The 19,091-nt window shown below is 53.0% G+C and overlaps 1 protein-coding gene across 1 annotated transcript in view; it reads right to left on the reverse strand.

The window, feature by feature from the left end:
* The window catches only part of CHORDC1 (cysteine and histidine rich domain containing 1), a 98,813-nt gene that overhangs the window by 53,989 nt on the left and 25,733 nt on the right, over positions 1 to 19,091 (reverse strand). The window contains exon 6 of the mRNA XM_075337572.1: positions 12,066 to 12,124. Coding sequence (XP_075193687.1) covers positions 12,066 to 12,124 — 59 coding nt within the window. The remainder of the gene's footprint in view (positions 1 to 12,065; positions 12,125 to 19,091) is intronic.

A 19,091-nucleotide genomic window follows, 5' to 3' on the forward strand; every position in this document is an offset into this window, starting at 1 on the left:
TGGGCCAGTCAGGAGCAATGAGAATGACCCGACGGCCCTCCATTCTGATCTTGCGCAGGACTCTGGGCAAGAACTAGAGGGGGAAACACGTAAGACAGACGAAACTGGGACCAATCTTGAACCAGCGCGTCCGCTGCAAAGGCCTGAGGATCGTGGGAGCGAAGATCCACTTCCGGAGTGCCCCACTTGCGGCAGAGTGACCGAAACACTGCCGAATGCAGAGTCCGCTTGCCGCTGTCCACGGTATGACGGCTGAGATAATCTGCCTCCCAGCTTTCCACGCCTGGGCTGTGGACTGCGGATATGGTGGACTTGGAGTCCTCCATCCACTGAAGGATGCGTTGAACCTCCAACATTGCCAGGCGGTGAGTGTCCCGCCCTGGTGGTTGATGTAGGCAACCGCTGTGGCGTTGTCTGACTGGACTCGAATGTGCTTGCCCGTCAACTTGGTGAAAGGCCAAGAGAGCTAGAAGCACAGCTCTGATTTCCAGCACATTGATTGAGAGGGCTGATTCGGACGGAGTCCAAGTGCCCTGTGCTCTGTGGTGGAGATATACTGCTCCCCAGCCGGATAGACTGGCATCCGTGGTGAGGATCACCCAGGACGAGGCCAGGAAGGAGCGTCCCTGAAGAGAGAGGGGCCGAAGCCACCACTGAAGGGAGCCCCTGGTCTGTGGCGACAGAGCCACTAACCTGTGCAAGGAAACCGCTTCCATTGACGCCACCATCTGACCCAGCACCTGCATTAGGTGCCTGATGGAATGACGGCGGGGCCTCAGCAAAGAGCGCACCGCTAGTGAAGGGACTGCTGTTTGACTAAGGGCAGCTTCACAAGTGCCGGCAGAGTCTTGAATTGCATCCCTAGGTACGTGAGCTTTTGGGTCGGAGTCAGAGTGGACTTGGGAAAAAGACAAGCCACCCGAATTGGACTAGAGTGGCGAGAGTGAGCGAAGCACTCCGCTGACGGTCTGCACTGGATGAAGCCTTGACTAGAAGGCTGTCCAGGAAAAAGGGATGCCAACCCTTGGAGGTGCAGAACCGCAACCACAGCTGCCATGACCCTGATGAATACTCGAGGGGCCGTGGCTAACCCGAAGGGAAGAGCCACGAATCGGAAATGTTCCTCTCTGATTGCAAAACGTAGCCAACGCTGGTGTGAAACTGCAATTGGCACATGCAGATCGACATCTCTGACGTCGAGGATGCAAGGAATCTCCTTGGGTCATTGAGACAATGACTGATTGCAGAGACTCCATGCGAAAATGCCGCACCTGAACATGCTTGTTGAGAAGCCTGAGATCCTGGATGGGCCGGAAGGAACCGTCCCTTTAGGGGACTAGGAAGAGATTTGAGTAGAAACCTCTGAACCGTTCCCAGGCGGGAACCGGTACAATTACTCCGTTGGCCTGCAAGGATGCCACGGCCTGAGAGAAGGCGGCGGCCCTGAAGCAGGGGGGAGTTGACAGAAAAAATCTGTTTGGCGGGCTAGATAGAATTCTATCCTGTAGCCGTGGGAGATGATATCCCGCACCCACTGATCGGAGACGTGTTGAAACCACATGTCGCCAAGCGGGAGAGCCTGCCACCGACCAAGGACGTTGCTGGCATGGCCAGATAGTCAAGAGGAGGCTGCCTTAGTGGCAACAGCTCCTGCGGTCTTCTGGGGACGCGGCTTCGTGCGCCAGTTGGGTTTTTGGTCCTTGGCCGAGTTAGTGGACGAGGCCGAGGGCTTAGAGAACGACCAGTTGGAGGAACGAAAGGAACGAAACCTCGACTGGTTCCTGCCCTGGACAGGTTCCTGGATTTGGTTTGTGGCATGGAAGTACTCTTCCCGCCAGTAGCTTCCTGAATAATTTCATCCAGTTGTTCACCAAACAGCCTGGGCCCAGCAAATGGGAGCCCAGCAAGGTACTTCTTTGAAGAAGCGTCTGCCTTCCACTCTCGAAGCCACAAGATCCTGTGGATAGCGAGAGAATTGGCCGAAGCCACCGCAGTGCGGAGCCTCCAGCATGGCAGACATGGCATAGGATGAAAAGGCTGAAGCCTGGAAGTTAAGGCAACCATCTCGGGCATAGAGTCCCTGGTGAGGGAATGCATCTCCTCTAGAGAAGCAGAGATGGCCTTGAAAGCCCACACTGCTGCAAAAGAGAGGGAGAGCGAGGCCCCTGCCGCCTCATACGGTCAGTGGGATCCTTAAGAGAGTTGCCATCAGCCACTGATACAACTTTCCGGGCTGAGAGTCTAGACACCGGAGGGTCTACCTTTGGTGAATGAGCCCACTCCTTGACCACCTCTGGTGGAAACGGAAAACGGTCATCAGAACCACGCTTGGGGAAGCGTTTGTCAGGACAGGCTCTGGACTTGGTCACAGTGGCCTGAAAACTGGAGTGGTTAAGGAACACACTCCTTGTTCTCTTAGGCAAGGTATACTGATGCTTTTCTGCCAGAGAGGGTTGCTCCTCTGATACTGGCGGATTGAGGTCCAGTACAAATATAATGGACGCAATCAAATCATTAGCATCTGCGTCACTTTCGGACAGATCAATGGGGTACATGGAGTAGCGTCCAAGCCCCCAGTAAAGGCATCCTCCTTGTCCTGCGAGTCAGCTCGTGAATCAGAGCCACGGGACGAGGAAGGAGGGGGGACCCTGCGTCTCCATTTTAGGAGGACGGGGTCTGAGCCAGATGAAGAATCCTCTGTGAGCTTTGCTGAGCGAGCCGTAGTAGCAGAAGCGCCCTGAGAAGGGGGCTGATGCATGCTCAGCAGAGTCCGGGACAGCTGTCCCCTGGAGAGAGGGATTCTACCCAAGCCGGGGGTTCAGCCACCGGAGCCGGAGCAGCCGGAGGGACCACTGGGGATGAGCCTCCAGGCTGAGGCACCACCATGTTAGAGCAGGCATCACAATGTGGTTATGTGCTCAGTACAGGCAGTACGAGCCTACAGCAGTGCATATTAAGTACAGCCTTGCAGCCTTGCTCTGATGTGAGACATGCTGCTGAAGTGGGGGCTCTGGCCAGAATGACCCCCAGCAGAGTATATAAACAGTGTATATAAGCAGGTCCACAACCGGAGGTTGTGGCTTGCCAGACCGTTTGACATTGGGACATCTCTGTGCCCTCCAGATCCCACAGCCCGGACCCCCAAGGTGATGGCCAGCGCCGATCGCTGTCACAATGTGGTTTATGCAGACATGCATAAGAACGCTGATAAAATGGCGCCGGAGCGAGGAGAGGGGGAGGGGCCTACTCTAAGAGCGGGATCCGGAGGGCCAAGGAGATATACAGGGGAGGGAATATTACCTCAGAGAGGAGTGTCCCTCCCCTGTGCCGAACAGCCGCTGGGCGGAGCCGCACTGTCCCTCTGCATGACTGACATGCAGGGGCAGTGAAAACGAAACTAGGCCTCAGGCGAAGCCGGGGCCTAAATTTAACGATGCGGCCGGCGAGCAGGCACCATCGGCGCGGTTCTCAGGTGAAAACCATTGAACCGGCCGGAAATGTCACAATAGATACACAGCACACTTTCCCCAACAATAAAGTACAAGGGACCCCCGATAATAACGTCTCATGATACTTAGCTTGTGAGACGCAGGGCCATGTCCCTTAGGGATGAGTGCTCCGTCCGGCAGGATCCTGAAAGGGCTGCGGATGGAGACCGGTCTCCTGCAAGGCAGTGAGAACCGTGCTGGCTCCCACTTCAAGCCAGAGCCTCAGGGATGGTGAAGGAGCGCGGCATGTAAGGCTCCAGCCCTGAAATCAACCTTAACAGCACTGCCGACACAGTGGGGTGAGAAGGGACATGCCGGGAGTCCAGGCTTGGACACGCTTTTCTTCAAACTCTTTCCAAAAATCAAAATCAGATGAGAATGCATGTGTGGATGTGTGCCTCCTGAACACAAAGCATTGAACTGGCTATATTTGGTTATCCAGGGGGTGTATATGCTCGGATGGAGGGGCTACACTTTTGAGTGTAGTACTTTGTGTGTCCTCCGGAGGCAGAAGCTATACACCCATGGTCTGGGTCTCCCATAGGAACGCTGAAGAAAGGGGGTGATTTCAACTTAAATATTTCTTAATTTTCTTTTTATATACTTTTTACTGTACTTAAAAAGTTCCCTCAGAGGATGTGAACCTGCAATAGTCTGATCACTTGTGCTATATACAGCATTGCATCGGCATTGCTGTATATAGCAGAAATCACAGTCTCCTATGAACGCTGGCCATGGGCTGTTTTCACAGGACCATAATGAAAAATGGGTCTGAGGCTGACCCAAAAACAAAAGGGTCATCAGCTGATCCCCCCCGGCTGCCAGGACAATGCATTGGCGGCCTGTGATCGTGTCTCGGGAGTGCTGAAGAGGGAGGGTGTAAGAAGAGCGCAACCCCCCTCCCCCGGGAATTGAGCGGTAAATGCTGCTGTCAAAGATTAACGGTGACATTTAGCAGGTTACCATCCTCAGGCAGAGCGCCATTCCACCCATGGCTAAATCGAGGCAGATGACAGCTGAACGTTTAAGCCGTCATCTGCAGGGAATGATGTGGGCTCGGCGTGTGAACCAGCATCAAAGGCACTTATGACAAATCTGGCACGTCATGGATCAAAGGGATTAAAGGAGTAATCCACCAAGAAAGGTTTTTGCAAACACTGCCACCAACAAAATCGTCACTGCTCACCTACTATCACAAGGATCTACCGGAGGTCCAAGTACCGGAGCTTCCGGTCTTTGGCAGCAGCAGTCACGTGCCGGTGGCATGTAAACCATCAGCTGGCAGCAGCGGTCACGTGTCTTACTACTGGCGTCTCTGGTCCCATCGCTCAGGACAGTAACAAGGCACGTGACTGCTGCAGCCAACAATCACACAATAGCGGATTATGACGGGAACTGCGGCAGGGGCAGTGCCATATCGAGAGAAGTGAGCAGGCGAATCATTTTATTTTACAGGGTAAGGCTGCTTTCACACCTCCGGTTTTTCCTGTGCGGCACAATCCGGCGCTTTGCAGAAAAACCGCAACCGTTTTTTTTTGCCGCCGGTTGCGGTTTTTTTTGCATAGACTTACATTAGTGCCGCATTGTGCCTCATGGCCTTGCGTTCCGTCCGGTTTTTGCTGCATGCGGCAGATTTAGCCGATGCGGCGGCCGGATGGAACGTTGCCTGGCATGTTTTTTTGTCCGGCGAAAAAACTCTGCATCGCGCAGCATCCGGCCGATGCCGCGCGATTTCCAATGCATGCCTATGGACGCCGTATGCGGTTTTTTCCACTGCGCATGCTCAGTAGCCTGCCGCAAGTGGCAAGAACCAGAGGGGCCGCATGTAAAAAACTTATGCAAAGGATGCGGTATTGTCGCCGCATCCGTTGCATAGGTTTTAGAGCTGGATTGGCCGGCTCTGCTAAAACCGGAGGTGTGAAAGCAGCCTAAAGGCCGCTTTACACACTGCGCTATCAGTACCGATAACGCCAGCGTGCGTACCATCGGGCTGTGACCGGCGAACCACCTCCTTTCTAAGGGGGCGGTTTGTTAGCGTCACTGAACCGCTGCCCAATAGAAGCGGAGGGGCGGAGATGAGCGGGACATAACATCCCGCCCACCTCCTTCCTTCCGCATTGTGGCCGGGAGGCAGGTAAGGAGAGCTTCCTCGTTCCTGCGGCGTCACACGGAGCGATGTGTGCTGCCGCAGGAACGAGGAGCAACTTCGTTACTGCTGCAGTAACGATATTTGAGAATGGACCCCCATGTCACCGATGAGCGATTTTGTGACGATGCAAAAGAAGGGAATTTTGTTACTTACCGTAAATTCCTTTTCTTCTAGCTCTTATTGGGAGACCCAGACGATTGGGTGTATAGCACTGCCTCCGGAGGCCACACAAAGCAATTACACTAAAAAGTGTAAGGCCCCTCCCCTTCTGGCTATACACCCCCAGTGGGATCACTGGCTCACCAGTTTTAGTGCAAAAGCAAGAAGGAGGAAAGCCAATAACTGGTTTAAACAAATTCACTCCGAGTAACATCGGAGAACTGAAAACCGTTCAACATGAACAACATGTGTACCCGCAAACAAACCAAAAATCCCGAAGGACAACAGGGCGGGTGCTGGGTCTCCCAATAAGAGCTAGAAGAAAAGGAATTTACGGTAAGTAACAAAATTCCCTTCTTCTTCGGCGCTCTATTGGGAGACCCAGACGATTGGGACGTCCAAAAGCTGTCCCTGGGTGGGTAAAGAAATACCTCATGTTAGAGCTGCAAGACAGCCCTCCCCTACGGGGAGGCAACTGCCGCCTGCAGGACTCTTCTACCTAGGCTGGCGTCCGCCGAAGCATAGGTATGCACCTGATAATGTTTGGTGAAAGTGTGCAGACTCGACCAGGTAGCTGCCTGGCACACCTGTTGAGCCGTAGCCTGGTGTCGCAATGCCCAGGACGCACCCACGGCTCTGGTAGAATAGGCCTTTAGCCCTGATGGAACCTGAAGCCCCGCAGAACGGTAGGCTTCAAGAATTGGTTCTTTGATCCATCGAGCCAGGGTGGCCTTAGAAGCCTGCGACCCTTTGCGCTTACCAGCGACAAGGACAAAGAGTGCATCCGAACGGCGCAGGGGCGCTGTGCGGGAAATGTAGATTCTGAGTGCTCTCACCAGATCTAACAAATGTAAATCCTTCTCATACCGATGAACTGCATGAGGACAAAACGAAGGCAAAAAGATATCCTGATTAAGATGAAAAGAGGATACCACCTTCGGGAGAAACTCCTGAATGGGGCGCAGCACTACCTTGTCCTGGTGGAAGACCAGGAAGGGAGCCTTGGAAGACAACGCTGCTAGCTCAGACACTCTCCGAAGAGATGTGATCGCTACCAGAAAAGCCACTTTCTGTGATAGTCTAGAAAGTGAAACCTCCTTCAGAGGCTCGAAGGGCGGCTTCTGGAGGGCAACTAGTACCCTGTTCAGATCCCATGGATCTAACGGCCGCTTGTACGGGGGAACTATATGGCAAACCCCCTGTAGGAACGTGCGCACCTTAGAAAGTCGTGCTAGACGCTTCTGAAAAAAGACGGATAGCGCCGAGACTTGCCCTTTAAGGGAGCCGAGCGACAAACCTTTTTCTAACCCAGATTGGAGGAAAGAAAGAAGGGTAGGTAATGCAAATGGCCAGGGAGACACTCTCTGAGCAGAGCACCAGGATAAGAATATCCTCCACGTTCTGTGGTAGATCTTAGCAGACGTGGGCTTCCTAGCCTGTCTCATGGTGGCAACGACCCCTTGGGATAAGCCTGAAGACGCTAGGATCCAGGACTCAATGGCCACGCAGTCAGGTTGAGGGCTGCAGAATTCCGATGGAAAAACGGCCCTTGGGACAGTAAGTCTGGTCGGTCTGGTAGTGCCCACGGTTGGCCGACCGTGAGATGCCACAGATCCGGATACCACGCCCTCCTCGGCCAGTCTGGAGCGACGAGTATGACGCGGCTGCAGTCGGATCTGATCTTGCGTAGCACTCTGGGCAAGAGTGCCAGAGGTGGAAACACATAAGGGAGCCGGAACTGCGACCAATCTTGCACTAGGGCGTCTGCTGCTAGAGCTCTTTGATCGCGAGACCGTGCCATGAATGTTGGGACCTTGTTGTTGTGCCGGGACGCCATTAGGTCGACGTAAGGCCTTCCCCATCGGCGACAGATTTCCTGAAACACGTCCGGGTGAAGGGACCATTCCCCTGCGTCCATGCCCTGGCGACTGAGGAAGTCTGCTTCCCAGTTTTCTACGCCGGGGATGTGAACTGCGGATATGGTGGAGGCCGTGGCTTCCACCCACATCATAATGCGCCGGACTTCCTGGAAGGCTTGCCGACTGCGAGTCCCTCCTTGGTGATTGATGTATGCCACCGCTGTGGAGTTGTCCGATTGAATTCGGATCTGCTTCCCTTCCAGCCACTGCTGGAAGGCTAGTAGGGCAAGAAACACTGCTCTGATTTCCAGAACATTGATCTGAAGGCTGGACTCCTGCTGAGTCCACGTACCCTGAGCCCTGTGGTGGAGAAACACTGCTCCCCACCCTGACAGACTCGCGTCTGTCGTGACCACCGCCCAGGACGGTGGTAGGAAGGATCTTCCCTGTGATAATGAGGTGGAAAGGAGCCACCACTGCAGAGAGTCCTTGGCCGTCTGGGAAAGGGAGACTTTCCTGTCCAGGGATGTCGACTTCCCGTCCCATTGGCGGAGAATGTCCCATTGAAGTGGACGCAGATGAAACTGCGCAAACGGAACCGCCTCTATTGCCGCCACCATCTTCCCGAGGAAGTGCATGAGGCGTCTTAAGGAGTGCGACTGACCTTGAAGGAGAGCCTGCACCCCTGTCTGTAGTGACCGCTGCTTGCTCAGCGGAAGCTTCACTATCGCTGAGAGAGTATGAAACTCCATGCCAAGATACGTTAGTGATTGGGTCGGTGACAGATTTGACTTTGGGAAGTTGATGATCCACCCGAACGCCTGGAGAGTCTCCAGTGCAAAATTCAGGCTGAGTTGGCATGCCTCCTGAGAGGGTGCCTTGACCAGTAGATCGTCCAAGTAAGGGATCACAGAGTGTCCGTGAGAGTGCAAGACTGCTACCACTGCTGCCATGATCTTGGTGAACACCCGGGGGGCTGTCGCCAGACCAAATGGCAGAGCCACGAACTGAAGATGTTCGTCTCCTATCACGAAGCGCAGAAAGCGTTGGTGCTCCGTAGCAATCGGCACGTGGAGATAAGCATCTTTGATGTCTATTGATGCTAGGAAATCTCCTTGGGACATTGAGGCAATGACTGAGCGGAGGGATTCCATCCGGAACCGCCTGGCGTTCACATGCTTGTTGAGCAGTTTTAGGTCCAGAACAGGACGGAAGGAGCCGTCCTTTTTTGGAACCACAAAGAGATTGGAGTAAAATCCTCGCCCCCGTTCCAGAGGGGGGACAGGGATCACGACTCCTTCTGCTCTTAGAGAGTCCACCGCCTGCAGCAGGGCATCTGCTCGGTTGGGGTGTGGGGAGGTTCTGAAGAACCGAAGTGGAGGCCGAGAACTGAACTCGATTCTGTACCCGCGAGACAAAATGTCTGTTACCCACCGGTCTTTGACCTGTGACAGCCAAATGTCGCAAAAGCGGGAGAGCCTGCCACCGACCGAGGATGCGGAGGGAGGAGGCCGAAAGTCATGAGGTAGCCGCCTTGGAAGCGGTTCCTCCATTTGCTTTCCTGGGGCGTGAGTGAGCCCGCCAGGAATCTGAGCTCCCTTGTCCTTTCTGAGTCCCTTTGGACGAGGAGAATTGGGGCTTGCCCGAGCCTCGAAAGGACCGAAACCTCGACTGCCACTTTTTCTGTTGAGGTTTACTTGCTCTGGGCTGTGGCAAGGAAGAGTCCTTACCCTTGGACTGTTTTATGATTTCAGCCAATGGCTCACCAAACAGTCTGTCTCTAGATAATGGCAAGCTGGTTAAGCATTTTTTGGAACCAGCATCTGCTTTCCAGTCCTTTAACCATAAGGCTCTGCGCAAAACCACAGAATTGGCGGCCGCCATAGAGGTACGGCTCGTAGATTCTAGGACAGCATTGATAGCATAGGTCGCAAACGCAGACATTTGCGAAGTTAGGGACGCCACCTATGGCACTGCTGGATGCATGATAGCATCCACCTGTGCTAAACCAGCTGAAATAGCTTGTAGTGCCCACACGGCCGCGAATGCTGGAGCAAACGACGCGCCGATAGCTTCATAGACAGATTTCAACCAAAGGTCCATCTGTCTGTCGTTGGCATCTTTAAGTGAAGCGCCATCCTCTACTGCGACTATGGATCTAGTCGCAAGCTTGGAAATTGGGGGATCCACCTTTGGGCACTGGGTCCAGCGTTTGGCCACTTCAGCGGGAAAAGGATAACGGGTATCCTTAGAACGCTTAGAGAAACGCTTGTCTGGATGAGCGTCGTGCTTCTGGATTGATTCTCTGAAGTCAAAGTGGTCCAAAAAAGCACTTAATTTACGCTTGGGATACAGGAAATGGAACTTCTCCTGCTGTGCAGCTGCCTCCTCTGCTGAAGGAGCTGGGGGAGAAATATCCAACAGTCTATTAATTGCCGATATAAGGTCATTAACCATGGCGTCACCATCAGGGGCATCCAGATTGAGAGGGGCCTCAGGATTAGAATCCTGATCACCGTCCTCAGTCTCATCACAGAGAGATTCTTCTCGCTGAGACCCTGAGCAGTGTGATGACGTCGAGGGTCTTTCCCAGCGAGCTCGCTTAGGCTGCCTGGGACTGTCATCTGAGTCAGAGACTTCAGCTTGTGATGCTTGAGACCCCCTTGAAGTACGGATTAGTTCCAACTGAGGGGGACTAGAGAGCATAGCCACAGCAGTGTCCATGGTCTGAGGAACTGGCCTGGCCTGCAAGGTCTCCAGGATTTTTGTCATAGCCTCAGACATTTTATCAGCAAACACTGCAAAGTCTGTCCCCATCACCGGGGCAGGGTTCACAGGCGTCTCTGCCTGGGCTACCACCACAATAGGCTCTGGCTGACGAAGTGCCACTGGGACTGAACATTGCACACAATGTGAATCATTGGAGCCTGCTGGTAGATTAGCCCCACATGCAGTACAAACAGTGTACACAGCCCGTGCCTTGGCAGCCTTGCGTTTTGCGGATGACATGTTGCTGCCTCCTCAGAGCAGTACAGGGTGTCCAGCCAAGAAGCGACCTTACAGTGCAACTATATATATATATGGTACCAAGAAAAAAGTACACTAATATATCACTGAGGCACTAGTGGGGCCAGCACTACTGTGCAGCTTACCGCCCGCTTAGGAGCGGTGTGTGGTCGCCAGAAATCCCTCTAGTCTGGGTCTCCCAGAGCCTGCTGCCTTTCCCCAGCCAGATCGCATGTGTAATGGCTGCCGGCGTCCTTGTGGAGAGGGGGGGCGGGCCCTGGGCGTACACCGACGAAGAGCGGGAAGTCTGCTTCCCCTTGTGCCTAGTGAGAGGGCTGGAGCATGTAAATAAAGCTCCAGCCCTCGGCGCTGCCATTGAGCAGCGTCTCTCCCCTACCCTGATTGACAGGGTGGGGGCGGGAACGAAGCGGCGCTAGGCCGCAGAAGCCGGGGGCTAAAGTTAGAAGCGCCGCCGCCGTAAAAGCGCGGTCGGCGCAAAGCCCCCGGCGCACCACAAGTCGCAGCTGCGCCGCCGCTCCAGGAGCGGTCGGCGCAGTAGTTCCCAACACACAACGTCACTCAGCAAAGCTGCAGTGACCTAACCCCCAGCGTACAGCGCCACTGTCCCCGGCGCACTACAACGCTCAGCAAGCCCTGAGAGTGTCCGTGCCTGCCGGGGACACAGAGTACCTGAAAGTTGCAGGGCCTTGTCCCTGAACGGCACTCCCGCTCCCAATCCAGCAGGTTCTATGGGTCTGTGGATGGAGCCCGGCCCCAGGGCTTGGGGGCCGGCAAGATCCCACTTCCACAGAGCCCTCCAGGGGATGTGGAAGGAAAACAGCATGTGGGCTCCAGCCTCTGTACCAGCAATAGGTACCTCAACCTTACAAGCACCAACCGCGGGTGAGAAGGGAGCATGCTGGGGGCCCTATATGGGCCCTCTTTTCTTCCATCCGATAGAGCCAGCAGCTACTGCTGACTACAAACAGTGGAGCTATGCGTGGATGTCTGACCTCCTTCGCACAAAGCAGAAAACTGGTGAGCCAGTGATCCCACTGGGGGTGTATAGCCAGAAGGGGAGGGGCCTTACACTTTTTAGTGTAATTGCTTTGTGTGGCCTCCGGAGGCAGTGCTATACACCCAATCGTCTGGGTCTCCCAATAGAGCGCCGAAGAAATCGCTCATAGGTGTCACACGCAACGGCATCGCTACAGCGGCCGGATGTGCGTCACAAAATCCGTGACCCCAACGAGATCACTTGAGCGATGTCGTAGCGTGTAAAGCGGCCTTTAGTCGACATTTTTTTCCAGTTGAATGACCCCCAAGGAATACTGCACTTTGTCATCAATAAGCATTGAGACCCAGAGACTTCTGACCAGTGGGTAAAGCAACGTCCGCTCTTACCTTTGTGCAGCCGCCATTTTTACAGGAGGTTCCAATTTTGATTTCTCCCGAGTCCTCCTCTACAGAACAAAGGGGGAAAAAAAATTGTGAAGTTATATGTAACGGGGGACAAATGGGCAAAAAGTACTAAACAGCAGGTACAATGTCCGCCGTACCCAGGAAAGACACTGGGGTCATGTAACGCATTCTTCCTATGAGTCTCCATCTTTGGGGAATTTTTTTTTATTATTGAAATGTATGTAATTCAGACTAGAAATATTATATATATATTTTTCCTACGGGGCATCATCAAAAATGCTCCACAGTTTGCCTTCTGTAGTCTCAGTTTTGCATTCTAGTGTTGGCTGCAGAATTAGTTAACTAAGAAAATGTCAGTGAGCTCCCTATTATCATCTTACAAAAAAATTAAAATAATGAGAGTGTTAAGGCCAACATGAAGGGAGGGGGAAGAGGTGAGCTGCGACATCAGCTATTGTGAATGATGAATCCTGGGTTATCTACTGTATATAGAGGTGTTATCAGTCATGGTACGGGAGGAGGTGGTGAGCTGTGACATCACCTATTGTGGATAGTGGCTCCAGTGTTATCTACTGTATATAAAAGGTGTTATTATTCATTGTACAGGAGGAGGTGAGCTGTGACATCACCTATTGTGAATGGTGGATCCTGTGTTATCTACAGTATATAGGTGTCATCAGTCATTGTACAGAAGGAGGTGAGCTGTGACATCACCTATTGTGAATGGTGGATCCAGTGTTATCTACAGTATATAGCGGTGTTACCTTACTAAACTCTTCCACAGAACTGATAGAGGAGAAATAAATGGCTAGGATCAGCTTGCTGTATGTTCACGGCCACTGCTGCCCTTTTGTGGCTTCTGTGGGAAATGTGCGGTGAAGCCGAGTTACGTGACTTAGTGAGAGGAGCGGGTGTGCTGTGCGGATCTGTCAGTGCTGGAAGCTGCCGAGCGCTTGGAAAGAATTTAGTTTTCCGACTCTCTGCTCGGATCCTGTTGCTTTTTATAGACGAGTCATTATCAAGGGCAGTGACTGACATTGGCAGTTCCCAGAGACGACAGCGTATTGGTAGGGCGAGACTATTCACAGCTATTATGCTCTAATGTCACAGCTGAGCATATAATATACAGCGGGTGAAATAAATATTCAACACGTCAGCAATTTTTTAAAATTTAGTGATGTGTAATATTAAGAGATGAAGGGAAAAAAGTATTGAAAACACATAATGATATGTATTTAATACTTCGTACACAAGCCTTTGTTGATGATGAAGCGTCCAGTAGTCTCCTATATGGAGACACTAGTCGCCTGCATTGCTCAGGTGGATTTTGGCCCATTCCTCCGCACACACTCTTCACATCCTGCAGGTCCCGGCTCCTTCTATGAACTCTGAGCTTTAGTTCCTTCCATACATTTTCTACTGGATCCAGGTCTGGTGATCGGCTTGGCCATTCTGGCAGATTTATTTTCTTTCCTTGGCCGTGTGTTTGGGATCATTGTCTTTCTGAAATCTCCATCCTCGTTTCATCTTCATCATCCTGGTAGATGGCAGCAGATTTTTAGCAGTAATATCTTAGTACATTTGCCCATTCATCCTTCCTTCAATTACATGACGTTTGCCAGTGCCGTATACTGAAAGAAGGGAATTTTGTTTACTTACCGTAAATTCCTTTTCTTCTAGCTCCAATTGGGAGACCCAGACAATTGGGTGTATAGCTACTGCCTCCGGAGGCCACACAAAGTATTACACTTAAAAGTGTAAGGCCCCTCCCCTTCTGGCTATACACCCTCCCGTGGGATCACGGGCTCCTCAGTTTTAGTGCAAAAGCAAGAAGGAGGAAAGCCAATAACAGTTTTAAAGACAAATTCATCCGAAGAAACATCGGAGAACTGAAACTATTCAACATGAACAACATGTGTACCCGAAAAAAACAAAAATCCCTAAGAAAACAGGGCGGGTGCTGGGTCTCCCAATTGGAGCTAGAAGAAAAGGAATTTACGGTAAGTAAACAAAATTCCCTTCTTCTTTGTCGCTCCATTGGGAGACCCAGACAATTGGGACGTCCAAAAGCAGTCCCTGGGTGGGAAAAAGAATACCTCGTGATAGGGCTGTCAAACAGCCCTGTCCTACAGGTGGGCAACCGCCGCCTGAAGGACTTGTCTACCTAGGCTGGCGTCCGCCGAAGCGTAGGTATGCACCTGATAATGCTTGGTAAAGGTGTGCAGACTCGACCAGGTAGCTGCCTGGCACACCTGCTGAGCCATAGCCTGGTGCCGTAATGCCCAGGACGCACCCACGGCTCTGGTAGAATGGGCCTTCAGCCCTGAAGGAACCGGAAGCCCCGCAGAACGGTAGGCTTCAAGAATTGGTTCCTTGATCCACCGAGCCAGGGTGGATTTGGAAGCTTGCGACCCTTTACGCTGACCAGCGACAAGGACAAAGAGTGCATCCGAGCGGCGTAAGGACGCCGTGCGGGAAATGTAGATTCTGAGTGCTCTGACCAGATCCAACGAATGCAAACCTTTCTCAAATTGATGAACTGGATGAGGACACAAGGAAGGCAATGTGACATCCTGATTGAGATGAAAGGGGGATACCACCTTAGGGAGAAACTCAGGAATCGGGCGTAGAACCACCTTGTCCTGGTGAAACACCAGAAAGGGAGATTTGCATGAGAGCGCCGCTAGCTCGGACACTCTCCGAAGAGACGTGACCGCTACTAGAAAGGCTACTTTCTGTGAAAGACGAGAAAGGGAAATATCCTTCATAGGCTCGAAAGGCGGCTTCTGGAGGGCAATTAGAACCTTGTTCAGATCCCAGGGCTCTAACGGCCGCTTGTAAGGAGGGACGATATGACAAACTCCTTGCAGGAACGTGCGTACCTGAGTAAGTCGTGCTAGGCGTTTCTGAAAAAATACAGATAGCGCTGAGACTTGTCCTTTAAGGGAACTGAGCGACAAACCTTTTTCCAACCCGGATTGCAGGAAGGAAAGAAAAGTAGGCAATGCAAAAGGCCAGGGAGAAACACCCTGAGCAGCGCACCAAGATAAGAATATCTTCCACGTCCTGTGGTAGATCTTGGCGGAGGATAGTTTTCTAGCCTGTCTCATGGTGGTAATAACCTCTCGAGATAATCCTGAAGACGCTAGGATCCAGGACTCAATGGCCACACAGTCAGGTTCAGGGCCGCAGAATTCAGGTGGAAAAACGGCCCTTGAGATAGCAAGTCTGGTCGTTCTGGTAGTGCCCATGGTTGGCCTACCGTGAGGTGCCACAGATCTGGGTACCACGATCTCCTCGGCCAGTCTGGAGCGACGAGGATGGCGCGACGGCAGTCGGCCCTGATCTTGCGCAGCACTCTGGGCAACAATGCCAGAGGCGGGAACACATAAGGTAGCCGGAATTGCGACCAATCTTGAACTAAGGCGTCTGCCGCCAGCGCTCGGTGATCGTGAGACCGTGCCATGAAAGCCGGGACCTTGTTGTTGTGCCGTGACGCCATCAGGTCGACGTCCGGCATCCCCCAGCGGCGACAGATCTCCTGAAACACGTCCGGGTGAAGGGACCATTCCCCTGCGTCCATACCCTGGCGACTGAGGAAGTCTGCTTCCCAGTTTTCCACGCCTGGGATGTGAACTGCGGATATGGTGGAAGCCGTGTCTTCCACCCACGTCAGAATCCGTCGGACTTCCTGGAAGGCTTGCCGACTGCGCGTTCCGCCTTGGTGGTTGATGTACGCCACCGCTGTGGAGTTGTCCGACTGAATTCGGATCTGCTTGCCTGCCAGCCACTGCTGGAAGGCTTGTAGGGCAAGATACACTGCTCTGATTTCTAGAACATTGATCTGAAGGGTGGACTCTTCATGAGTCCACGTCCCTTGAGCCCTGTGGTGGAGAAAAACTGCTCCCCACCCTGATAGACTCGCGTCTGTCGTGACTACCTCCCAAGATGGGGGTAGAAAGGACTTTCCTTTCGACAAAACGGTGGGAAGAAGCCACCACCGAAGAGATTCCTTGGCCGCCTGAGAAAGGGAGACGTCTCTGTCGAGGGACGTCGACTTCCCGTCCCATTGGCGGAGAATGTCCCATTGTAGTGGACGGAGATGAAACTGCGCGAAAGGGACTGCTTCCATTGCTGCTACCATCTTCCCTAGGAAGTGCATGAGGCGTCTCAAGGGGTGAGACTGGCCTTGAAGGAGAGATCGCACCCCTGTCTGTAGTGAACGCTGTTTGTCCAGCGGAAGCTTCACTATCGCTGAGAGAGTATGGAACTCCATGCCAAGGTATGTTAGCGATTGGGTCGGAGTCAGATTTGACTTTGAAAAGTTGATGATCCACCCGAAACTCTGGAGAGTCTCCAGCGCAACGTTCAGGCTGTGCTGGCATGCCTCTTGAGAGGGTGCCTTGACCAGTAGATCGTCCAAATACGGGATCACAGAGTGACCTTGAGAGTGCAGGACTGCAACTACTGCTGCCATGACCTTGGTGAAGACACGTGGGGCTGTCGCCAGCCCGAAAGGCAGAGCTACGAACTGAAGGTGTTCGTCTCCTATAACAAAGCGTAGAAAACGCTGGTGCTCTGGGGCAATCGGCACGTGGAGATAAGCATCCTTGATGTCTATAGATGCTAGGAAATCTCCTTGGGACATTGAGGCGATGACGGAGCGAAGGGATTCCATTCGGAACCGCCTGGTTTTTACGTGCTTGTTGAGCAGTTTTAGATCCAGAACGGGACGGAATGACCCGTCCTTTTTTGGCACCACAAACAAGTTGGAGTAAAAACCGTGACCTTGTTCCTGAAGAGGAACGGGGTTCACCACTCCTTCCGCTTTTAGAGTGGACACCGCTAGCCGCAGAGCATCGGCTCGGTCGGGAGGTGGAGAGGTTCTGAAGAAGCGAGTTGGAGGACGAGAGCTGAACTCTATCCTGTACCCGTGAGACAGAATGTCTCTCACCCAACGGTCTGTGACCTGTGGCAGCCAAATGTCGCCAAAGCGGGAGAGCCTGCCACCGACCGAGGATGCGGAGAGAGGAGGCCGAAAGTCATGAGGAAGCCGCCTTGGTGGCGGGTCTTCCGGCTGTCTTTTTTGGGCGTGACTGAGTCCGCCAAGAATCTGAGCTCCTCTGATCCTTTTGAGTCCTTTTGGACGAGGAGAATTGGGACCTGCCTGAGCCTCGAAAGGACCGAAACCCCGACTGTCCCCTCCTCTGTTGGGGTTTATTTTGTCTGGGCTGAGGTAAAGATGAATCTTTACCCTTGGAGTGTTTAATGATTTCATCTAAGCGCTCCCCAAACAGTCGGTCACGAGAAAATGGTAAACTGGTTAAACACTTTTTGGAAGCAGAATCTGCCTTCCATTCTCTTAACCACAAGGCTCTGTGTAAAACCACGGAGTTGGCTGACGCCACTGCTGTACGGCCCGTAGAGTCTAGGATAGCATTAATCGCGTAAGACGCAAATGCAGACATTTGAGAGGTTAAGGGTGCCACCTGCGGAGCAGATGTACGTGTGACCGTGTCAATCTGTGTAAGACCAGCTGAAATAGCTTGGAGTGCCCATACGGCTGCGAATGCTGGAGCAAACGACGCGCCGATAGCTTCATAGATGGATTTCAACCAGAGCTCCATCTGTCTGTCAGTGGCATCTTTAAGTGCCGCCCCATCTTCCACTGCAACTAAGGATCTAGCTGCAAGCCTGGAGATTGGAGGATCCACCTTGGGACACTGGGTCCAGCCCTTGACCACGTCCGGGGGAAAAGGATAACGTGTATCCTTAAGCCGTTTGGAAAAACGCTTATCCGGATAAGCGTGGTGTTTCTGGATTGCCTCTCTAAAGTTAGAGTGGTCCAGAAATACACTTAATTTACGCTTGGGATACCTGAAATGGAATTTCTCCTGCTGTGAAGCTGTCTCCTCCACAGGAAGAGCAGGTGGAGAAATGTCCAGCATTTTATTGATGGACGCTATAAAGATCATTCACTATGGCGTCACCATCAGGAGTATCCAAATTGAAAGCGGTCTCAGGATCAGAATCCTGATCAGCTATCTCCGCCTCATCATACAGAGAGTCCTGCTGGGACCCTGACCAGTGTGATGAAGTCGAGGGCCGCTCATAGCGAGCTCGTTTAGGCTGTCTGGGACTGTCGTCCGTGTCAGAGCCATCACCCTGGGATGCCAGAGACACCCCCGGATCCCGGAACTGTTCCAACTGAGGGGGACCAGGGAGCAATGAGTTAACAGAGTCCATGGCCTGAGTTACTGGTCTAGACTGCAATGTTTCAAGAATTTTAGTCATAGTCACAGACAATCTGTCAGCAAAGACTGCAAACTCCGTCCCTGTCACCTGGACAGGATTCACAGGAGGTTCTGCCTGGGTCACCTCCAGCAGAGGCCCCGGCCGAGCAAGTGCCACAGGGGCCGAGCACTGCACACAGTGGGGGTCAGTGGAACCTGCCGGTAGAACAGCCCCACAAGCGGTACAAGCAGCATAGAAAGCCTGTGCCTTGGCACCCTTGCTTTTTGCGGTCGACATGCTGTTGTGTCCTCAGAGAAATCTAGGAGGGTATATAGCAGAGAAGCCCCAGCGACCGTACAGTGCAATGTAAAGCTGCCAGCATAAAATACAATATACACTTCAGCACCAGTGGGGGTCAGCCCTTGAGGGCAGCTTACCGCCCGCTGAAAAGCGGGTGTGTGGGCACCAGAATCCCGTGTCTGGGTCTCCCAGTCTCCTCTCTTCAGCTCAGACTGCAGATCAGGAATGGCTGCCGGCGTCCTGTGAAGAGGGGTGGACCGTGGGCGTGCCTCAAACAAAGTGCGGGAAACTGGCGTCCCACTGTGCCCAGTGTGAGGGCTGGAGTAAGCAAAGCAGACTCCAGCCCTCTGCGCTGACGTTCTGTACAGCGTCCCGCCCTTCCCCTGACTGGCAGGCCTGGGGGCGGGAACGAAATGAAACTAGGCCGCAGAAGCCGGGGACTCGAGTAATAAGCGCGGCCGTGATATATGCACG

The sequence above is a fragment of the Anomaloglossus baeobatrachus genome, chromosome 2, assembly GCF_048569485.1.
Source record: "Anomaloglossus baeobatrachus isolate aAnoBae1 chromosome 2, aAnoBae1.hap1, whole genome shotgun sequence".
In the NCBI taxonomy this organism is placed as follows: domain Eukaryota; kingdom Metazoa; phylum Chordata; class Amphibia; order Anura; family Aromobatidae; genus Anomaloglossus; species Anomaloglossus baeobatrachus.